The sequence below is a fragment of the Cucurbita maxima genome, unplaced genomic scaffold (genome assembly GCF_002738345.1).
Source record: "Cucurbita maxima cultivar Rimu unplaced genomic scaffold, Cmax_1.0 Cma_Scf00001, whole genome shotgun sequence".
Taxonomy (NCBI): domain Eukaryota; kingdom Viridiplantae; phylum Streptophyta; class Magnoliopsida; order Cucurbitales; family Cucurbitaceae; genus Cucurbita; species Cucurbita maxima.
Window position 1 is genome coordinate 5,158,225 of NW_019272017.1, and position 18,347 is coordinate 5,176,571.

The following is an 18,347-nucleotide window of genomic DNA, read 5'->3' on the forward strand; positions in this document are numbered from 1 at the left end:
CCAATTTGCAAATCCCCAAGTATACCCATTGTTTCCCAAACTCCTCATCTCATCCCCCAAGTTCGGTTTCTCAATAGTATTAGCGTTTAATCAATTATTACACATTCGAATCGATAATACAAATATAATTATAACAGGTTTGAATCTTCATTATTAATGAGCATAACTCAGCTGTAATTGATATATTTTTCTTATAATAAAATTATATAATTATTGGACAAATTTGTGAGGGTTAATTGAAATAGTCATTTTAAAATATAAAATTAATTATTGATTAAAAAAATAATTTAGCCCACACTCACCCAATTTCATCCCTACACGTTCAACAATTTGTTTGGTTTGAAACAATCAAACAATTTTTATTTTATTTTTATTTTTTTTAAAGGAAAACAAGAACAAATATTTTAAGAGTTGGATAAACTTGATTTTAATTTCTTGGATTCAACAGCGAATTTAAATAAAGACAATAAGATAATAATTTAGAAAGAGAAATAAATAAATAAATATTGTTGTCTGTTTACACAATTCATTTTATTCCGTTTCCAACTGTATCCTCCTTGTTTACTCCTCCTCCATTTTCTATTGGTTCACACTCCTCAGATTCTCTCTCTCCCAAATTTCTTCCATTTGTCTGTTCCAAATTTTCTCGAGTTTTCAGCTCTCTGTGAAGATAACCCACTTACAGAATCTCAACTGAAACGCAAATACATTGCGTAATCGCAGGCAATTTGGTCGGAGTAATGGCCGGGATTTTCGCCGGCGGCAGTGACTGTCCACCGGCTTCGGCTTTACTGGATTTTGTTCGCGATGTCGTTCGAATGTCGGCGGGGACGGGCAGTGGAGGGGTTTTCAAGAGGGATTGTACCGATCTGGTGCGTCGGATCGTGCTTTTGACGCATTTGTTTGAGGAGATCAGAGACTTTAATGGCGTCAAATTTCGACATGTTGGTGCATCTTCTTCTTCTTGTGGCGCTGTTACCGTGAGGGATTCGTCTCCGTCTTCGTGGCTATGTGATTTAGTGGCGGCGTTGAAGGATACTGAGCGCCTCATTTTTGCCGCTTCGACTTTCCGGTCCTGCGGTTCTTCTTCTGTAAGCGCTCTGACTAATTTTCTTTTTCTTTTGGTTCTTTTATTAATGAAATTGGGTTTAGGGGAAGAGGAGTTAGGAGCTTGAGAAACTTGGAGGGCTGTATCTCAACTTGATGGTGTTTGTTTTGATTTTCAGTCACTGCATTCCTCTGCAACTTCACTTCACTTTCTTCTAGCTTGAAGGTTTGATTTAGCACACCATATTTTGTTGCTGAATTTATCGATCCCTTTTTTTAGGTTTGACCTAGCTTTTCGGTTTGGAATTTGTGCTTTGTGGAGCTACTGCTTGAATGAACGGCTTCTTGATTCTCACGATCTATATTTGATGTTTGGTTACAGATTTTCATTTACTAATCTTGTATATTGTCCTAGTAATCTTGGCTGATGTTGATTTTGTCATTCGAAGTCCATAAGGGGAAAACAGGACCCCTAATTTCATTGATTTTTACGGCGTACCCAAAATTTAGTTCATAATATTGCCTCAGAGATATGTATTTGTTGAGATATACAGTTTTCTGCATCTTTGAGTATCCAATTGCACAAATTAAGCTCAAGCGGACATGTGGGATGAACTTTGACTTCTAAATTTGGAGCACCGCTATCACGTATTCTATTTTTGGTTAAGCTTCTTGTTCTTTGCTCATATAGCATTTCAAACTTTGACGTTCATGGCCAATTTTCTAATTTTCGAAATATGTTCATAATGGGGCAGTGTTGATGAGTCTCAGTATACATTTTCTGAAATTTCTGTACGTTTTAATTTTGAAGGAAGAAGTTGCCAATAAGATCATCTTTCAATTCCAATGCGTGACATGGAAGTTAGAGAAGGCATTGAGCAATCTTCCTTATGATCGCCTTGATATATCAGAGGAAGTCCAAGAACAGGTAGGATTTAAGGGAAAATCCACTGTTTGATTTTTCAATTTCTGATCATCATATAATATTTCAATGAATCTCTAGGTTGAATTAGTGAGAGCTCAGTTGGGAAGAGCAGCTGAAAAATATGGGTCTCTGACTGCAATTCCGCCATCAGTTGTTCAATCTCAGTTGCTGAAGAAAAATGTGGACCTGTTAAACCTGAACAACTGTGTTGATAACTTTCATGTTGAGGAGAATGGTATAGTTGATCATGAGATTACAGTGAAATTTGATGCCTTTCCAAATTGTAGAGGTTTGATGAATAGGGGTGAGGATCAGCTTGAGAAACTTCCATCCTCCTCAGAGGGTTGTTCTGATGGACAGAATGACTCTGCCAAAAAGAGTGGAGACCAGGTGAAGAACCCAGACGCGGTTCCAATCCCTGATGATTTTTTATGCCCCATATCCCTGGAAATCATGAGGGATCCTGTTATTGTGTCCACAGGCCAGGTAGGCTGTTGACTTCCACGAATTACTTGATGTTCTTTTTGACGAGTTTTTTTTAAGTTCGTGGGTGATTTGAAGCTCTCACCGGTTAGTAGATGATATATGTCTTAACCTTTTTTTTGTTTTTTCTTTATGAATTTGAGCTTAGAGTTTGAACAACTTGAATTCTTTTATGCCTTTTCTTAATAGTGCTTTTTCTTACAACACAGACGTATGAGAGATCTTATGTACAGAGGTGGATAGATTGTGGGAATACTACTTGTCCCAAAACTCAGCAGAAGCTCCAAAATTTGAATCTCACCCCAAATTATGTGCTGCGAAGTCTTATTAGTCAATGGTGTGTTAACCACAATATTGAGCAACCTACAGGACTAACCAATGGGAAGATCAAAAAGTGTGATGGATCGTACCGTGATGTGTGTGAGGAGATGGCAGCCATTGAAACTCTGGTCCGGAAACTAACTAGCCATTCAATCGAGGAGCAGAGAGCATCTGTGACCGAACTTCGATCTCTATCGAAAAGAAGCACGGATAACAGAATACTGATTGCTGAAGCAGGAGCAATTCCTGCTTTGGTCAATCTATTAACGGTTGATGATGTTTTAATACAAGAAAATGCAGTTACTTCCATTCTGAACCTTTCAATATATGAGAACAACAAGGGACTCATTATGCTTGCTGGTGCCATACCTTCCATTGTCCAAGTTCTGAGAGTTGGAAGTATGGAAGCGAGAGAAAATGCAGCAGCAACACTTTTCAGCTTGTCTCTTGCTGATGAAAATAGGATAATCATTGGTGATTCTGGGGCCATTCCGGCTCTTGTGAATTTACTTGAAAATGGAAGCTCAAGAGGGAAGAAGGATGCTGCAACAGCACTATTTAATTTGTGTATTTATCAGGGTAACAAGGGAAGGTCTGTGAGGGCAGGGATCATTCCAGCTCTATTAAAGATGCTTACGGACTCGGTTAACTCCATGGTCGACGAAGCTCTCACAATAATGTCGGTCCTGGCCAGCCATCAAGAAGCAAAAGTAGCGATGGTGAAAGCCAGTACCATACCTGTTCTAATAGACCTGCTGAGGACCGGATTGCCTCGCAACAAAGAAAACGCTGCTGCAATTTTGCTTGCTTTGTGTAAGAGAGATACAGAAAATCTTTCCTGCATGAGTAGGCTGGGTGCCGTGATTCCACTGACCGAGCTCGCCAAGAGTGGCACCGAGCGAGCAAAGAGGAAAGCTATTTCTCTGTTGGAGCATCTTCGAACGCTGCAGCAGCAGCTATAGATAAGGTAAGGATTTATCAACAATCATTTTCCTTACTTCTCCAACTTTTGAGTACTTTTGACAATTGATTTTCAGCTCATTCTCTTTGATTGTGGCAACAAAGAATTTAAGGATGGATGGCTAATGAAGGCCACACTCCTTGAATCTGCGTACTTCATTCCTTCATTATATTGTACAAGTGTGTATAGATTCATTTACTGGCTCTCTTAACAAATCTCTGCTATAACCAAAAAGAAGGTACTGTTTGGGAATACTTGGACTCTGTTTTTTTTTTGTTTTTACCCTTTTCTTTGTCCAGTTCCTTTCTGTAAGAACATCTTCTGAGTTTTGAGATTAGAATATACTGAAAGAAACATTGCACCCTCTGATTTCATACTGTCATGGTTTGCTGTTAGTAGGAATGGTAACATTTCATATTTGAAGGATACAAACTAAGCTAGTTTTGTCCTTGAACACTATTATTATTAATAGTTTTTAAAAAATAACTAATTTGGTGATTGGCTGAAACAAAGGGATACATAGTAGAAGAGTCAATATGATAGAAATTCATATTTAGAACCTTAGCACCACGAATCCACAACCAAAATGCTGTCATGGAAGATCGCTGGAGGAGAGGTGAAAGTGCAGATTTGAGTTTGTTTCGGGTAAGGGAGACGAGATCTGTCGGGTTGGATCGGGGACGAGTCGAAACTCATCCCACAAACCCATCCCAACACCTGAAGATAGGCAACATTGACACGACCCAGCTCCCACACTAGCCAATTTCCAAGCCCACGAATTAAAATGTACTATAAAGTTTCACTAAAGTGTTTATGTCATGATTTTATTAAACTACTAAATGCAATATCCTATTGAAGCATGATTCATATGTAAGATATTTTGCATGTGTATATATATTGATCATAGATTATTTCTCATATGCATATTTATAAAAAGATTCACAATTCTATTTCTTTCTATAGTATAGTAAATGGGAGAGTGAAAACATAATAACATTAATTTAAAAAATAATGAAAACGTCATGATATATCATAAGAGCTACAATTTCAATAGAAAATGCAACTATACTGACTTCATTCCTATAGCTTGCACAACAACGTTGTCATCTGTATACAATGGTGTCTTACTTGTTAAAATTAATTTTTGACACATTGAATGCATAAAATAAATAATTGAGTTTCATGAATGGTTTGATACACTAATCATGCAAAGTCACATGTATTCATATTTAATATTAATGTCTTTTGATATATTATCCTACTAATATAAATATGTACAAGATTCGTCATGTGAAGCAAGTCGAGCAAAGTGAAGTCGTTTGCAAGAATATAAGTTCTTGTTTCTCGTAAATGATGTGAGTTGTGAAAATATCAAACATTAAACTATAATATTGAGCCAAGGAAAAGCTCTCCATCGCTAGGGAGCTAGCTACTTGTACAACATTAATTTATTTATAAGTACATAACCGATTTACAAAAAAAAACTAAATCTAGCTATATTCTACCCGAGCTATTCAAAATTCAAATATTTTAAATTGGAGTGAAGGACGTAACATAATACTCTCAATAGAAAGTTGCGTCACTGTGTGTCACTTCAATTAATTTGCCCATAATTTTTGTTGTTCTTGTTAATTAAGTTGTCACCTCAATTTGAGGCATTGCTTCTATTGTCGCCATGAAACTTACACGTCTTCGCTTCTCCATTTTCTAAAAAAAGAAAAAAAAATCATTTCAAATTTTGTAAAATAAAATTAAAAAAAAAAAAAAAAAGTAAAATCAAAGGCATGCGCACCTCACGTGGCTTGATGATGACATCCTTCTCCTTCTCCATCTTCTGTCCATTTTGACAAACATTTTCTGTGGCTTTGGCCATGTACAACCCCATAATCCTCTCCGCTGCCTCTGCCTCATCTCTGCTCTCCTTCAACACCCTTTCCACCTCCGCCTTCGGCAGCCGTACCTTCACTCGTGTCGCTTCCGATCCCTCTTTCTCCCCGCTGCCCTCCTCCGCCAACACGCTCTTCGGTTTCATGATAGTTAGGTCCGATGCTGACCGTCGTGACAACATCAAGCTCTCTAGCCTATCCTTCGCACTCATGTTGATCTCCGACCGTACTCGCCGTGGAGCCTTCATGTCAAAATAAAACATAACTAATGTAACTCATATAACTACATAGTAGGATAGAGAATATAATTTCCGTCTCCAACCCAGTCGAGTAAATGGGGAGAAATCTCTCCCCACTTTTTTTCTTATTCATCGTGTGTTAACCGAACATCTCTAATATCATTACTCTCACCTGTTCTTTTGGAACTTTAGGCAACTCCACAAGAAAATAGAGTCTTTTCGTGCTAAGCTTTTGGTGGAGTTCCAATGGCTTTGCTCGAACTCCGTAGTGTTTCACAGCCTCGGATTCGAGTAAAACAAAGCCGGGATAATCCTTGACGACATCCCGAGCTTGAACCGGGGGGGTTAGTTTGATCGTGTCGCCGGAGACCGTCATCACCTTAGCCGTCTTCTTGAGTCCAAAGGTGTTTCCCATGGCAGCCAAAAGGGAAAGAGTTGGAAAGAGGGAAGAGGAAGATGGTGGGCGTAGTCGAAGAGACACAAATGAAAGTGTAAAGGTGTTGTTATTATAGAGAGGAATTTGTTTGGTGGGTTTAAAAAACAAAGGGTTTGTTTGTGGTCAAACAAAGAAGGCAATGTTTGAAAATTGAATTTAAATCATGTTTGACAATGCACAAAAAGTACGTAAACTGTCCCTTTCCACCCAAGTATGGACCTTAAATAATATATATTTTTTTTTTTAATTACTTGTTAATTTTTTTTAATTTGCATAATCGAATACCCGTTAGGTAACACTTAAGATCAACCGCTTAGTAAATATTATCACTTTCGATCTGTTATGTATAACTATCAGTCCTACAATTTTTATACCCAATTTATATATATTTTTTTAAAGAAATTGAATTTTCAACCGTTCATCAATTCTGTATGTATCAACGTGGTTACCAAAATATTGGTCATATATATAATTTCAAATGGTAACAAAAAATTTGTCGGAAGACCCCTAATTCTCGAGCGATTGGAAAGAAAAATGCGAATTTAAAATAAGGTTTGAATGAAAGTTTCCAACTCCTTTTCTAAGCAATTTGAAGAGAAGAAGCCAAAGGCCGTGATGTATGGGGTAAGGTTGTGATTTGATTTCATATTATATAGTTTTCGTTTAATACAAAACGGGTGGGATAGGTGAAGGCGTTAATCACGGGCGTCGATCCAACCTTTAACTTATTTCAACATTTTGATTTGATGTTGACCCGAGCATAGTTTAAATTTAGTTTTTAATCCTTTTAATTTGGGTCGGATATATTTTAAAATCTTAGAAGAATGTTATATGACCCATTACTTAATTTTCATTTGAAAGAATGATTTTATCTAATATATACGTTTTAATCTAATTTTAATTTTATTTAGTTGAGTAATTAAATTTGAATGTTTATTCAAACTTAAATTAATATAATAAAAATTCAAATTTTAATTTTCAAATAAAATGTCTGGGTGAAAGGAAGTTTATAATTTTAAATTCAGAATAGCTTCAAAATTTATTAAATATTTTAAAATTAATTTTATATTAATTTAAAATAAATCCCCACTTCTGATTCGTGGTGTAATTTAAAATAAAATAAAATAAAATAAAATGTTATGTATATAAGGGTGGGTAATATATAATAATATTAAAGTGTTTTTTTTTTTTTTTTGTTAAAGAATATTAAAAAATAGAGAGTGTCAAAGTCCAAAATGACCTTCCGCTCATCAATTTGGAAGCGTTGGGTTCTTAATTTCATTGGCTTGAGAACCAAGACCAACAACCTTCTTCCTCTCTTCCTTTGGATAACCTGAAATTTTAAATTTAGAGAATATATATTTTTTATTCTTGGAATATTAATTTAAAGTATATATATATATATATACTCATGTTCGGTAATCTCTTAAGAATTTGTCTGCAATGCTGATATTTTACTTGAAGCAATTCTATGTTAGGTGGTCTTCTGAGAATTTTACTAAGATGCATGTGAGTAAGAACAAAACATGACTCATGTTGATCTGTAGGAATAGTTTTCACTCTTAAGAAATAAAGACTAAGTAACGTAATCATGTCGTAAAGGAATGACGGAGTCAGCCTATCAGGAGAAAATATATATAATTCTAAAAGAACATATTATAAATTTTTAATTTTGTGGGATTGATTTTTTTTTAATTTAATTATAACAAATTACTTGTAAAATTAAGAATTTGATTCCTAATTAATATTATTATAATGTAGTGTTTAATTATAACAATTTTACTTAAAAAAAAAAAGGTTACCTTGACCTCTATTAATTTTAATTTCTATTTTCATTTTAGGAACTGAGGGTAATTTGGTCTTTCCGTCCAAAGTGTTGCCACGGTGCCTTGAATTTTATTGAATTTTGAAGAGTATTTCCCTTGAAAATAAAAAGTATTTTTAAAATTTTAATTTGCCATTTTAATTCTTTTATTCATGTTTCGTGGAATTAATTTTCCAACTTTGTTTTTCTTTTACGTTGTTTTTTATTTTGGGAGTTCTACATTTTCTTTAATTCAACCATAAAATAAAAAATAAAAAATAAAAAATAAAAATAGGTCGTTACCAAATTTAATATATATTATATATACACACTTTTTTTTATTATTATTTTAATTTCATAGAAATTCAAATTATTGACTTCTCAATATATATTTTTATCATATATTTAAGTATTAATTTTAATCTGATGTGAAATTAATATCGTTTTGGATTTTGGAATTAGACTACAAAAATTATCATGATCTAGACGATAAGGACATGTGTTGAGAATCTCGTGAATGACGATAAAGGTATTTTTAAATGGTTAAAAATATATATATATATATATATATATATATTTTGATGTTCGATTTTTAGGTATCCTTAGATTTTTTTTACATTTTTACTCTTAGGTTGCGACACTCAAATTGTTGTTATTGACATTAAATAGTTTTTGTTTCACACGTCAAAAAATAATTGAAAAACTAGTAAGAAAAAATGGACTAACTTTTAACCTAAACATTTGTAAGTAAGTATATATTAAGATAACTAAAAGTTGGAGAAAATTAAGGGCATTCACATTCACATTAGAGCAAAGATAAATTATGATGAAAGAACCTGTTTTAATTTGTAGAGATAGTCTTCACTCTTAGAAGCATTTAAAGAGAAGTAAGTACGTGACCATGTCGTTAAGGAATATCAAGGTTATCAGGTATTGAATCCAAATTCTAAATTTCGATTCGAATTCGGAACATGAAACATTATAAATCTATTATATGAACTCACTAAACATGAACATAGAGCATGTGTTAGGTATGAAATTTCAAAAAAACGTGCTCCATTGAGGCAACCCATTTCCTCCCATTTTCCTAATCCTTTTCTTCTAATTTCTAAAAAAAAGTGTTATGAGCTTTTTTCTATAAATAAAAAACATTTATTCTCTCTCTTCCACATGGGAATCACAATCTATTATGGATCTTATTCAAAGTTCTTAAGAAGAAAGAGTTGATTTCAATTGGTCAAAATATTTGAATTTGTTTTACTTTTTAAAGTTGTCTCTCACAATATATAACAATGAAATTCATTTGAAAAGTACTTTGTGGACTATGGTTGTTTAGGGAAAAGAAAATTTCTCATTAAAATACTTTAGACAGATCGTTTTTGTTTAAGTCTAATGGGATTAGTTGTTCGTGATAATATATCTTAAAGATAAAATATTATCAACTTACAAACGAAAATGAACATCTACACGTATTGCGTACGTAAGTTATGATTCCGAATTTGTTACAAATAAACTTTCTCATTGGATTGAAAAAAGAAAGGAAAAGAAAAGAAAAGTAGGTGTTTCTTTGTACACAGTTCTAAGAGATGGAAGTGTAAAAAAGAAGAAAAGAATGAGAGGGATTCCTTCAAATTTATATCTGCAATTGCTATCTATCCCTTTATTGATTGATGAACAAATGCTTTCATGGACAAAAGAATACAATGATCCAATCATAAAATCAAGAAGACCATTGATCAGGAACTGTCAGAAAATAAGCAGTCATTGCCTTGCGAAAACGTTTCTTGTATTGTTTTGGAGAGATGATGGTAGGAGAAGCGTTCTTCGACCCTCCGAGTATCCCCGATGCCTTCACCCACGTTTCTAATTGCTTGTCCCATGTATACTGTCTCATGAAATCGATGATGCCTAAAACGAGCTCCTTCCGCTCCTCGTCAACCCCGACTAAAAGTGAGTAGTCCATAACGTCTATCGACTGAAGAATGTGAAGAATTAGTAAATTTGCTTCCATATGAAGAATAAAGTACTGAATACAAATCAATCATCCATCCAAATTCATGCTGTTTATCCAAGCCAATTAGTCAAGGAAATGCAATAAAAAAGACGAACTTGAAAATTCAACAATGCAGCTTACCGCCAAAAAAGATGTATCGTTCCAGATGGCTCGTTCGAGTTTTCTTTTGGCTTTGCTTCCAAGAAATATGGGTTTCGTCCGCAGTGCTTCTAAAAGGTTCAGATCGAGTAGAACCTTGTTAGCCCCGGATGTGTCGGGGTTGTAACGAGATCGTGAAGAGCCCTTGAGATCGTACACCTTTGAGATACTTCTCATGAAGAAAAGATTCTCCATCACCATCAAATCCATTTTCATTTCTTTCCCACCTTTCAGGTGTTTAACAGTGACCTGCCATTACACATTTGTGAAAAGACAAAATGTAAATATTCGTCCCCATAGTCATTGGTAAAAGTACTCTAATACATCCGCAAGAAAGTGTGTATATATATATATATATATCGAACCTTCAAGCTGTGTCCATTCGGCCTCTAAGCTTCCAAAACGTTTATTCTAGAAACTAATGTATATGAAAGTGAAAAAAAAAAACCGAAGTAGGATTCAAAAGCTAAATATTTTTACCTGATAGATCCCAAGAATTTTCGCAAGGCAAGTTGGACTTCCAGAGGTTAGGGAATGTGACAAGTACTTAAAATATTCAGGAGCAAACTCCTCAAACGAATCGAGCTCTGTCCTCGTGACTTGTTTAATGATGAACCTTTCATCCAATGACTTAGCAAAATAAACATTACTTTTTCCACCCTGTGCGCTCCATCTACAACAGCGACTCAAAGACCTTACAAAATCCACTCCCTTCGGACAGCACTTCTTTCTAAGCAAGTCAAATTGCTTTGCAAAATAGCAAGTGACAGAGAACTTAACTTTACCCCCAGATGTTGAAGATTCATCTACAAACGAAAGTCTCAAATGTGGAGACTTTTTGGGATCTGAAAACAGGGTCCTCATGGTTGAAGAATCTTCAGAACCATAGTTTCCATAGTGGATATAGTCCAAGTCGAGAGCACCAAATGACTGCCAAGCCGAAAGAGTTGCAGGCCGAGAATCTTCGATATTGATTCTAGGAATGCTCTGGCCTCCATCGTTGTTCGTAAACTTATCAGCAACCCAGTCATCGTATTCTCTAGAGTTTAAGGCATATGCAATTATGCTAGTAGGTTCATTGTCATAAACAGCAATAACTATATCATTATTGCCTGTCTGAGGAAGCAGCAGTCGAACGCCTTCAAGGATATGAGATGTTGAGATAAAAGATGGAGTTGAACTTAGTAATAAATTTAACTTCTGTGTTTCCCATGGTAACATTTGAGAGTGGGCTCTAGTTAAACTAGAAACAGGATCCCTCAGCATACTACTGTAATCTGCAGAAGCATGGAAAGATCTAATATTTGACAACTGACAAGTAGATGGATGCAACCCTTTTCTGATTCTCTCTTGCATTCTTATTGCTGAATCGAAGGAATGAACTCGCACAGGTGACATCAATACCCTTTTCATTTGAGGATTATCCTTTTGACTCACCTGCTTCACTCCCCCATCTAGAGGTTCTTCTGTTTGCAGTGCAGAAACAGCCGGTGGTTTCTTCACAGATTGCTCAGTTCCAGACCAAGCGCAATCGATTCTCTCAGAAAGAGTGGATTCATAAGAAGAAATGCTTAAAAAAGCCATGGAGGTACTCAGTTCCCCATCTGTGTGTGCTTCCTCTCTGCAGGCTTGATGTGAGGTTGATGCGGAGCATTCAAATGCTGTTGACTCTTCCTTCTGCTCTGAATGTAAATCATTCCCAGCAAACTCATGAATCGAAGAAGATTCGTGAATATTCTCATTGTGGCCAAATTCAAGTTTCCCATCACTGTGAGCAGAATCGCTTTTCGAATCTCTCATTACAGGTGAAGACGCATCAGTTTTTGGATTTAAAATCTTTTTGAGGAGGGAATCAAGCGAATAAAGCCGGTGATCCCAAGAGTGGGTATGCATTAATAGGGAACGCCTCAAACGATTCAGTTCCAGGATATCGACAGAAATCATCCCCATTAACGAAGGTTTCATCATGAATGGTTGCAGCAGACCCTATTAAATTAGCAAATAATTCTCATGAATAACATAGTACCTATATACAAATGTGCAAGGACAATTAAAATGTTTATCATAATTGAATTGTTCTCACAGCACTTACAATGTAATCACTTCGTTCCTTTTGAAGCAGTTCTTTCAGTTGCGCGATGTGGCTTTGCACATCACTCGAGTCTGATGAGTCCTGCGTTGACAACTTGTTTTTCTGTTCCATCCTATCAATGATATCGGAAATCTCGGCATACAAGCTTTCCATTTTACCAATAATCTGCATTGAAAACCCCAAAGTAGAGTAAACAAAAGCAAGATTTCGAAACCATGCAAATCACATTTCAAATTATGAAAACCACCTCTGAAGCTTCTTTTGAAATCCATTCCTGCTGAACATGGCTATTGAACTCGAGTACAGAAGGGGGTAAGTTAACAGAGAGAATATCAATGGTCGAGTATCGGAAGAATGCGACCATGCTCCCATACCTGTGTTTAGAAACTTCTTATTCAGTTACAAGCAACATACAATAACAATTGTAAAATCAATGGTGAATTCAGATGCCTCACACACCCATAGAAACGGAGGCAGTCTCTCTGCAATGAATGACCGCAAGTTGCGACTCGATTTGCAGTTGCATGATTTGAGAAGCTAAGCTCCAAAAATTTTCCAAAAGAAAGCCCCCAGGCAGCATCAGACATAACAACCCTAGGAGTTGCTGGTGGGACTCCATCAATTTGGGCACACTTAAGGCACCGGTGCCACATCCATATCTTGCCGTCTTCTTCCCCGGGAAGCTTTATAGAGGGTAAGCGTCTAACATTGATTGTAAGATTACCCTGCTGATGGGTGTAACAAAGAACATGGGCCTCGGCCGACTCCTTACAGGATGGACAGCTTGATGTCTGCAATGAGAACCCAAACAAAATAAAATACCACCTCAAAATTATACAGCTACCCAAGGAAAAATAAATAAAACAAACTTTTATATATCAATTAGACAGAGAATTAGGAAATAAATAAACCTGGTCAAAGAGATCATCCCGTAGATATCTCCCTAAAGGCTTGTCAAAACGGCCATAAAACTTTATGCGCAAAAGGCGAGAGCGCTCACATATAGTTCCTTTAAGTACACAATGGCTTGAGAAGGATACCAAAATGCTCTGGTGAGTATCCGCTGCCGAGAAGTATTCATTAGAAAGTTCCTTTTCATCAAAACTTTCAGACTTCCGCAACTCTGGAATCCCACCAGACTTTCCCATTCTCCATTTCAAGGTTTCTGGCAATTCAGATTCAGAGAGACTTCGGGTAGCGAAAGGAACTGTTAAACCGTCCTTGAATTCCTCACAACGGTTAAGAGAAGGCTTTAGATCAACCTCGGATGGTAAATCATCATTGAATATGTCAGGAAGTGTATCAACGATGCTCGAGTCTTCAAAGTCAGTAGACTGTAGAAAGCTATTGTCACCAAGGTGAGAATCCATCGAGTATATTTTAGATTCGTCAAGCTCAGAACTAAGAGCAGAAAATTTATCTTCGGTGGAAAGATCAAACAGACAATTGGATGCCTCGGGAGCATTGGGATTTTCTGATGAGGAATTATCTTCAACAGAAATAGAGCGCTTCGGCATCTTAGGGAGAGAAGCACCTTCATCCACAAGAAAGGAAGTCTCAAGAGATAAGTGATATGCTGCAAATATTGCATATTGAACAACATCCTTAACTTTTTTAAGTTCTTCACGACACATGCCTTTCAGCAAGACCTATGAGAAGAAATGTGACAAGATTAGAAGCAGAACAGACTACAAAATCACATTTTTCTAAGCCCACAGAACCATTCAAATTATGACTTACAAGCTATAGTCAGAAGAAATTTAGGTTGTTTGAAAGCTACACTCAAAAATTGGTTATTGTTCACTAGAATGGAAAAAAATTGATAAAAAAACACGAGTATGATTGTATGAACTATTGACAATTTTACATAATGAAAAGAAAATTCCAAATATTTTGTTTCCATGTGTTTACATGTTTACTGATTAAATTAATCAACGACATTTTTAAGAAAAATGAGAATTTCTCAATGATAAATGAAAAGTTACAATATGGTAAAAAAATTTAGTTTAGAAGTATTACAATAAGGTACCCAAAAACTTCACCAAGAAATCATTCCAAAAAAGTAGCATAGAAAATCATTTTGAAAAAGTAGCCACAAAACAAATTAATTTTCTAACTAGAGTTACCGTGCAACCCAAGCGCTTTGGACATCCTTCAAAGAACATCAAGGTCTTGGATAGTTTTTTATTCTGATTAGCATCTCCATGCTCTTCAGTCACTCTCTCTAACCGGAAAAGTTCACAATGTCCCAAACGTGCCATGGAAATATGATCAATTGATGGAGTAAGGGATGCACCAGTGCAACGGGCTATACGCTCTAGTAACGGCTTTTTAACATTGAGCACCAGAGATATTTCCTTTGCCAGCAGATAATCCTGTGCACACGAGGATACACTTTTTTCCACCAGCAGAACATTGGGGCGAAGAGACTCTATTTTTGAAATTATTGTCTTCAGATGATCATTTTCCTGCATTAATAAGATAGGAATATTAGAGGTCATGGAACAATAAAACCCAAAATATAATAATAAATAAGACAACTGTAACGAGTTCCAGCATTCTGTATGCAAATATGTGTAAAAATAACATAAACTAAATGATGAATTTCTTAAAACTAAAGACAAGTACCTGATATAATAATGTATTAAAAGAAGCAAGCTGGTTAGCAACTTGGTGGTATTCAAGGGATCCTCCTAAAAGAAGTAACCTTGGATTTTTGAATTGTGAGGTCATGCGTTTGTGCTTTATGTTTTTTGTACAGACAACTCCCTTTATAAGTGTGCTGCAGAAAAAAGATAAACGACTTCAAGACATTAGTCAAGACAAAATATATGATATATACGCAAAGCATTGAAGCTATTTGCACAAAGGGATACTCCAAGCTGCAGTAACGGCCATAAGTTATACCTTTCATGAGGACGTCCTGAAGCTACACATTTTACTTTCACATAATCCCCAGGATCCATACTGCCTCCTCTGCTAGTATCTGGTCTCACAAAATTTGCAGCTTGCCAGGCTATTGTGGTAATAACATCAAGCCAGTCCTCAACATAATCTCCTCCAGATTTGATATCGTCTCCCTGCAATAGTTGTGCAACAAGAGCCCTAAAGTGACCCTGAACCATAGCTCTTAAGGGCTCCTTATTCACCTCCTGCAAATTTTGCTTTGCTGGAAACATGCTAGAAAGGCTACTGCTCCTAGAGAACATAGCACCGGAATCCCCAATATCGTCATCTTCATCATCATAGGCAAAGAAATTGTTCTCCAAGTCATCAATTTCATCATCAGGAGGTGGGGGGAACCATATAAGACCATTGTTTTCAAAATCTAATGGCCTTTCTACCTTTCCTTCTTGGTCCTGGATAGTTGGCAGGTCACCAGAGCATGCATGTTTGTTATTTTGACCATCAGTCAGTCTCTCAGACCTATTTAAAATGGCCTCGGCATCTTGAGACGATAGATTCTCCCTTTGACCTGGATCTATAGTCTGTACAACATAATCAGCTTTGCTTAAAGTATAATCATTCCTTGAAGGGCTGTCAGAAGGACTTGATTCCCTGAAATGAGAACTAAAGAACTCGTTTCTAGTACTAATACTACTCGACTCTATGTCTGAACTGTCACGACAATAATCACTTGATGGGCTAAAATAATGTCTCCCAGAATCTTCTGCATCATCTTCATCACTCCTACATTAGGAACAAAAAGTTAAATGAGAAAATTTGTTTTCTTGATTTGAAGTGTAAGTGTAATATATTTTTATCACAGAAGCATCATCTGAAATCACAAAGTTGACTACTAACACAAAATTGTATACCAAACGTAAGAGTTTTCTATCTAAAATTGGATTTTATAATTTCTAACATAAAATCTCTGAGGTACTCAAATAAATGATATTGAGACTTATGCATCATCTACCAACAAAACTATATACACCAAACGTAAGAGTTTTCTAACTAAAACTGGATTTCATAATTTCTAACATGAAAGTTACAGCAGGTACTAGAATACCAAAAATTATAGGGATGAACAGGCATTTGCATTCAAACAACATATTACCAGTTAGGCGAGTGGCGAACAGAAATAGGAAATGGATGAGCATTAAACGAGCTCGAAATCCTATGTGATGCTGCATAGGGAGAATAACCACAATCTTGTGACCCAAGATATCGACTCAGACGATCATCGGAAAGTGATTCAATCTTCATAGGAGACTTGTCTGCACCATCATAACTAGGAGAAGGAGGTTCTGGGCTATATCTGGGAGAGACAGAAGGATATACTTTCTCACTCTGTCTCCTCCCGCCTTCACGCCGTAGGTTATCATCAGAACAAAACTTGCACAACTTGATTCTCTTCATAGCCTCATTACCTACCTTCATACCATCTGATTGAACAACAAAAGATTCATAACCCCGAACGCATTTTCCACAAGACGATTGATTACAACTCTGACACAGGTACCTCAGGGACATCTGGGAAAAGCTTGTATCACACTCACAACACATTTTGAAACTATTGTTAGGCATCACAAATTCCATAGACAAGCACACTGGTGAGTCAGGTCTCCAGGAAATCCAAGGCCTAACCTTGTCGATCAGATCTGTTAATTTTTTTATAATACAACAAATGGGAGCAGGGGAAATTTGAACCTCCAACCGATATGGTAATGAACTATCACGAATTCCCAAAGACAGTCAATCATCCAAGAATTAAAACCTCGATGACACCTCAAAGCTGAAACTGTATAACACCACTCCTCTTTCAAGTTCAATACATGGAATATTTTCTTCTTTTTCACATATAGAAATAAAATGGAAAAAGAAATCGACCCTTGGAAACAAAATACCCACAAAAATTTCCAAATAAAGAAGAAGAAACGCAATAATACCCACAATAAAAATGATGGGGTGCTTTGGGATGTGTTTGTATGAGTCTACAGACTTAATACTAAGTATTTCCTCCCCTCTTTCTCTCTCAAAATGGGAGTCAAAAGCCAAAGAAGAACAAGAGAGAAAAAAAAAAAAAAAAACAAATCCTCCAAGAAATATATCAAAAGAAGGATATAGAAAGCTATGAAAAAACCTGAGATGCACCAAAATATGGCAGTATTTACACCAGAATCCTATCACAACAATAGCCCGAAGACCAAAGGACCCAGTAAAGACTAGTATCACCAGCTACAACAACACCAACAAGAAGAGAACACAAAACGAAACCCTAAAACCTAACTGATGCCAGAGTCCTCAAGAATGAATCCGGCAACCGATTTAAGCATCCCAAGGAGAGAATCCAGCAAAAACCGATCATATGTTAGAAAAGAGTCGAAGATCAACGAAGAGAGTTAGCTTGATTCGATATACAAATAGAAAACCAAGTCAAAATTAAGCAGCCCCGGAAGAAAAACACCAAAACAAGACCAGATTGAACTAAGATGAAGGAGAAACAGCAGCTTGCGAAGAGGAAACAGAAGAAACTGCAAAAGGAAATTGATTTTGAATGCTTGGTAAAATGAGAATCAAAAGGAGGTATAGAAGGAGTACGGAGAAGGTTCCTTTTCTACCGGAATCAGTAGCTCGCATCTCGAAGCTTAAAATTCCGTCTTTGTTACCCCAACAACCACCAGTTCTACTGATCGTCTTTCCCATCTGAAGAACCACTTTCTTCTTCAATCTCCCATTCTTTCATTTCCTTTCAGATTTCGCAGAAACTTCAATTCTTCTCTGGGTTTTTCTTTTCTTCTTCTTCTTCTCTCTGTACTACTCTTTTTGCTGCTCTGCCTTTTTCTTTTTCACAATTATTAAACAACAAATAAGTCTGCCTATGCCCCTATGTCCATATTAAAAGAAACCATTAAACCGAACCGAACCCAACCGAACCGAACCGAACCCAACCGAAATCTTAGTCCTCTAAATTTCCTTCCAAAGCCTGCCCAATTTATTACGTTTTCTTTCTTAGACTTTTTATTATTTCTGTTTTGATTCATGAAATTTAAAACCG

At 36.1% G+C, this 18,347-nt stretch overlaps 3 protein-coding genes across 5 annotated transcripts; 1 reads left to right on the forward strand and 2 right to left on the reverse strand.

The window, feature by feature from the left end:
• Positions 1 to 527: 527 nt before the first annotated feature.
• On the forward strand, positions 528 to 4,108 carry LOC111485026 (U-box domain-containing protein 11-like). Of its 2 annotated transcripts, XM_023131725.1 has the most exons (5): positions 528 to 1,091; positions 1,859 to 1,975; positions 2,051 to 2,458; positions 2,665 to 3,743; positions 3,814 to 4,108. In XM_023131725.1, the coding sequence occupies exons 1-4, from the start codon at positions 741 to 743 to the stop codon at positions 3,736 to 3,738; spliced, it is 1,950 nt and encodes a 649-aa protein (XP_022987493.1). In that variant the 5' UTR covers positions 528 to 740; the 3' UTR covers positions 3,739 to 3,743; positions 3,814 to 4,108. The 2 variants fall into 2 exon arrangements, with proteins under 2 accessions (XP_022987493.1, XP_022987486.1); XM_023131718.1 differs by having other exon boundaries at positions 2,665 to 4,108.
• A 991-nt stretch (positions 4,109 to 5,099) lies between these two features.
• On the reverse strand, positions 5,100 to 6,345 carry LOC111484144 (uncharacterized protein At1g66480). 2 transcript variants are annotated; one of them, XM_023130632.1, is made up of 3 exons: positions 6,035 to 6,345; positions 5,530 to 5,865; positions 5,100 to 5,444 (listed from the first exon to the last, which is right to left on the reverse strand). In XM_023130632.1, the coding sequence occupies exons 1-3, from the start codon at positions 6,275 to 6,277 to the stop codon at positions 5,370 to 5,372; spliced, it is 654 nt and encodes a 217-aa protein (XP_022986400.1). In that variant the 5' UTR covers positions 6,278 to 6,345; the 3' UTR covers positions 5,100 to 5,369. The 2 variants fall into 2 exon arrangements, with proteins under 2 accessions (XP_022986400.1, XP_022986406.1); XM_023130638.1 differs by having other exon boundaries at positions 5,104 to 5,435.
• A 3,339-nt stretch (positions 6,346 to 9,684) lies between these two features.
• On the reverse strand, positions 9,685 to 18,098 carry LOC111494775 (putative 1-phosphatidylinositol-3-phosphate 5-kinase FAB1C). Its single transcript, XM_023144801.1, has 11 exons — positions 16,407 to 18,098; positions 15,254 to 16,036; positions 14,975 to 15,128; positions 14,473 to 14,814; positions 13,258 to 13,995; positions 12,806 to 13,137; positions 12,594 to 12,720; positions 12,347 to 12,511; positions 10,735 to 12,240; positions 10,237 to 10,503; positions 9,685 to 10,077 (listed from the first exon to the last, which is right to left on the reverse strand). The coding sequence occupies exons 1-11, from the start codon at positions 16,886 to 16,888 to the stop codon at positions 9,823 to 9,825; spliced, it is 5,151 nt and encodes a 1,716-aa protein (XP_023000569.1). The 5' UTR covers positions 16,889 to 18,098; the 3' UTR covers positions 9,685 to 9,822.
• Between the last annotated feature and the right edge of the window lie 249 nt (positions 18,099 to 18,347).

What these genes read in the sequence shown, in the direction of transcription:
- LOC111494775 (XM_023144801.1), bottom strand. Translation starts at nt 16,888, where the DNA reads ATGGAATTTGTGATGCCTAACAATAGTTTCAAAATGTGTTGTGAGTGT. An exon ending in GGGATGATCTCTTTGACCAG is followed by an intron (nt 13,138 to 13,257) that starts GTTTATTTATTT and finishes TTCTCATTGCAG; the next exon opens with ACATCAAGCTGTCCATCCTG. An exon ending in ACGATACATCTTTTTTGGCG is followed by an intron (nt 10,078 to 10,236) that starts GTAAGCTGCATT and finishes CACATTCTTCAG; the next exon opens with TCGATAGACGTTATGGACTA.
- LOC111485026 (XM_023131718.1), top strand. Translation starts at nt 741, where the DNA reads ATGGCCGGGATTTTCGCCGGCGGCAGTGACTGTCCACCGGCTTCGGCT. An exon ending in GGTCCTGCGGTTCTTCTTCT is followed by an intron (nt 1,092 to 1,858) that starts GTAAGCGCTCTG and finishes TTAATTTTGAAG; the next exon opens with GAAGAAGTTGCCAATAAGAT. An exon ending in CAGAGGAAGTCCAAGAACAG is followed by an intron (nt 1,976 to 2,050) that starts GTAGGATTTAAG and finishes ATGAATCTCTAG; the next exon opens with GTTGAATTAGTGAGAGCTCA.
- LOC111484144 (XM_023130632.1), bottom strand. Translation starts at nt 6,277, where the DNA reads ATGGGAAACACCTTTGGACTCAAGAAGACGGCTAAGGTGATGACGGTC. An exon ending in CTAAAGTTCCAAAAGAACAG is followed by an intron (nt 5,866 to 6,034) that starts GTGAGAGTAATG and finishes TTTGACATGAAG; the next exon opens with GCTCCACGGCGAGTACGGTC. An exon ending in TCATCATCAAGCCACGTGAG is followed by an intron (nt 5,445 to 5,529) that starts GTGCGCATGCCT and finishes TTCTTTTTTTAG; the next exon opens with AAAATGGAGAAGCGAAGACG.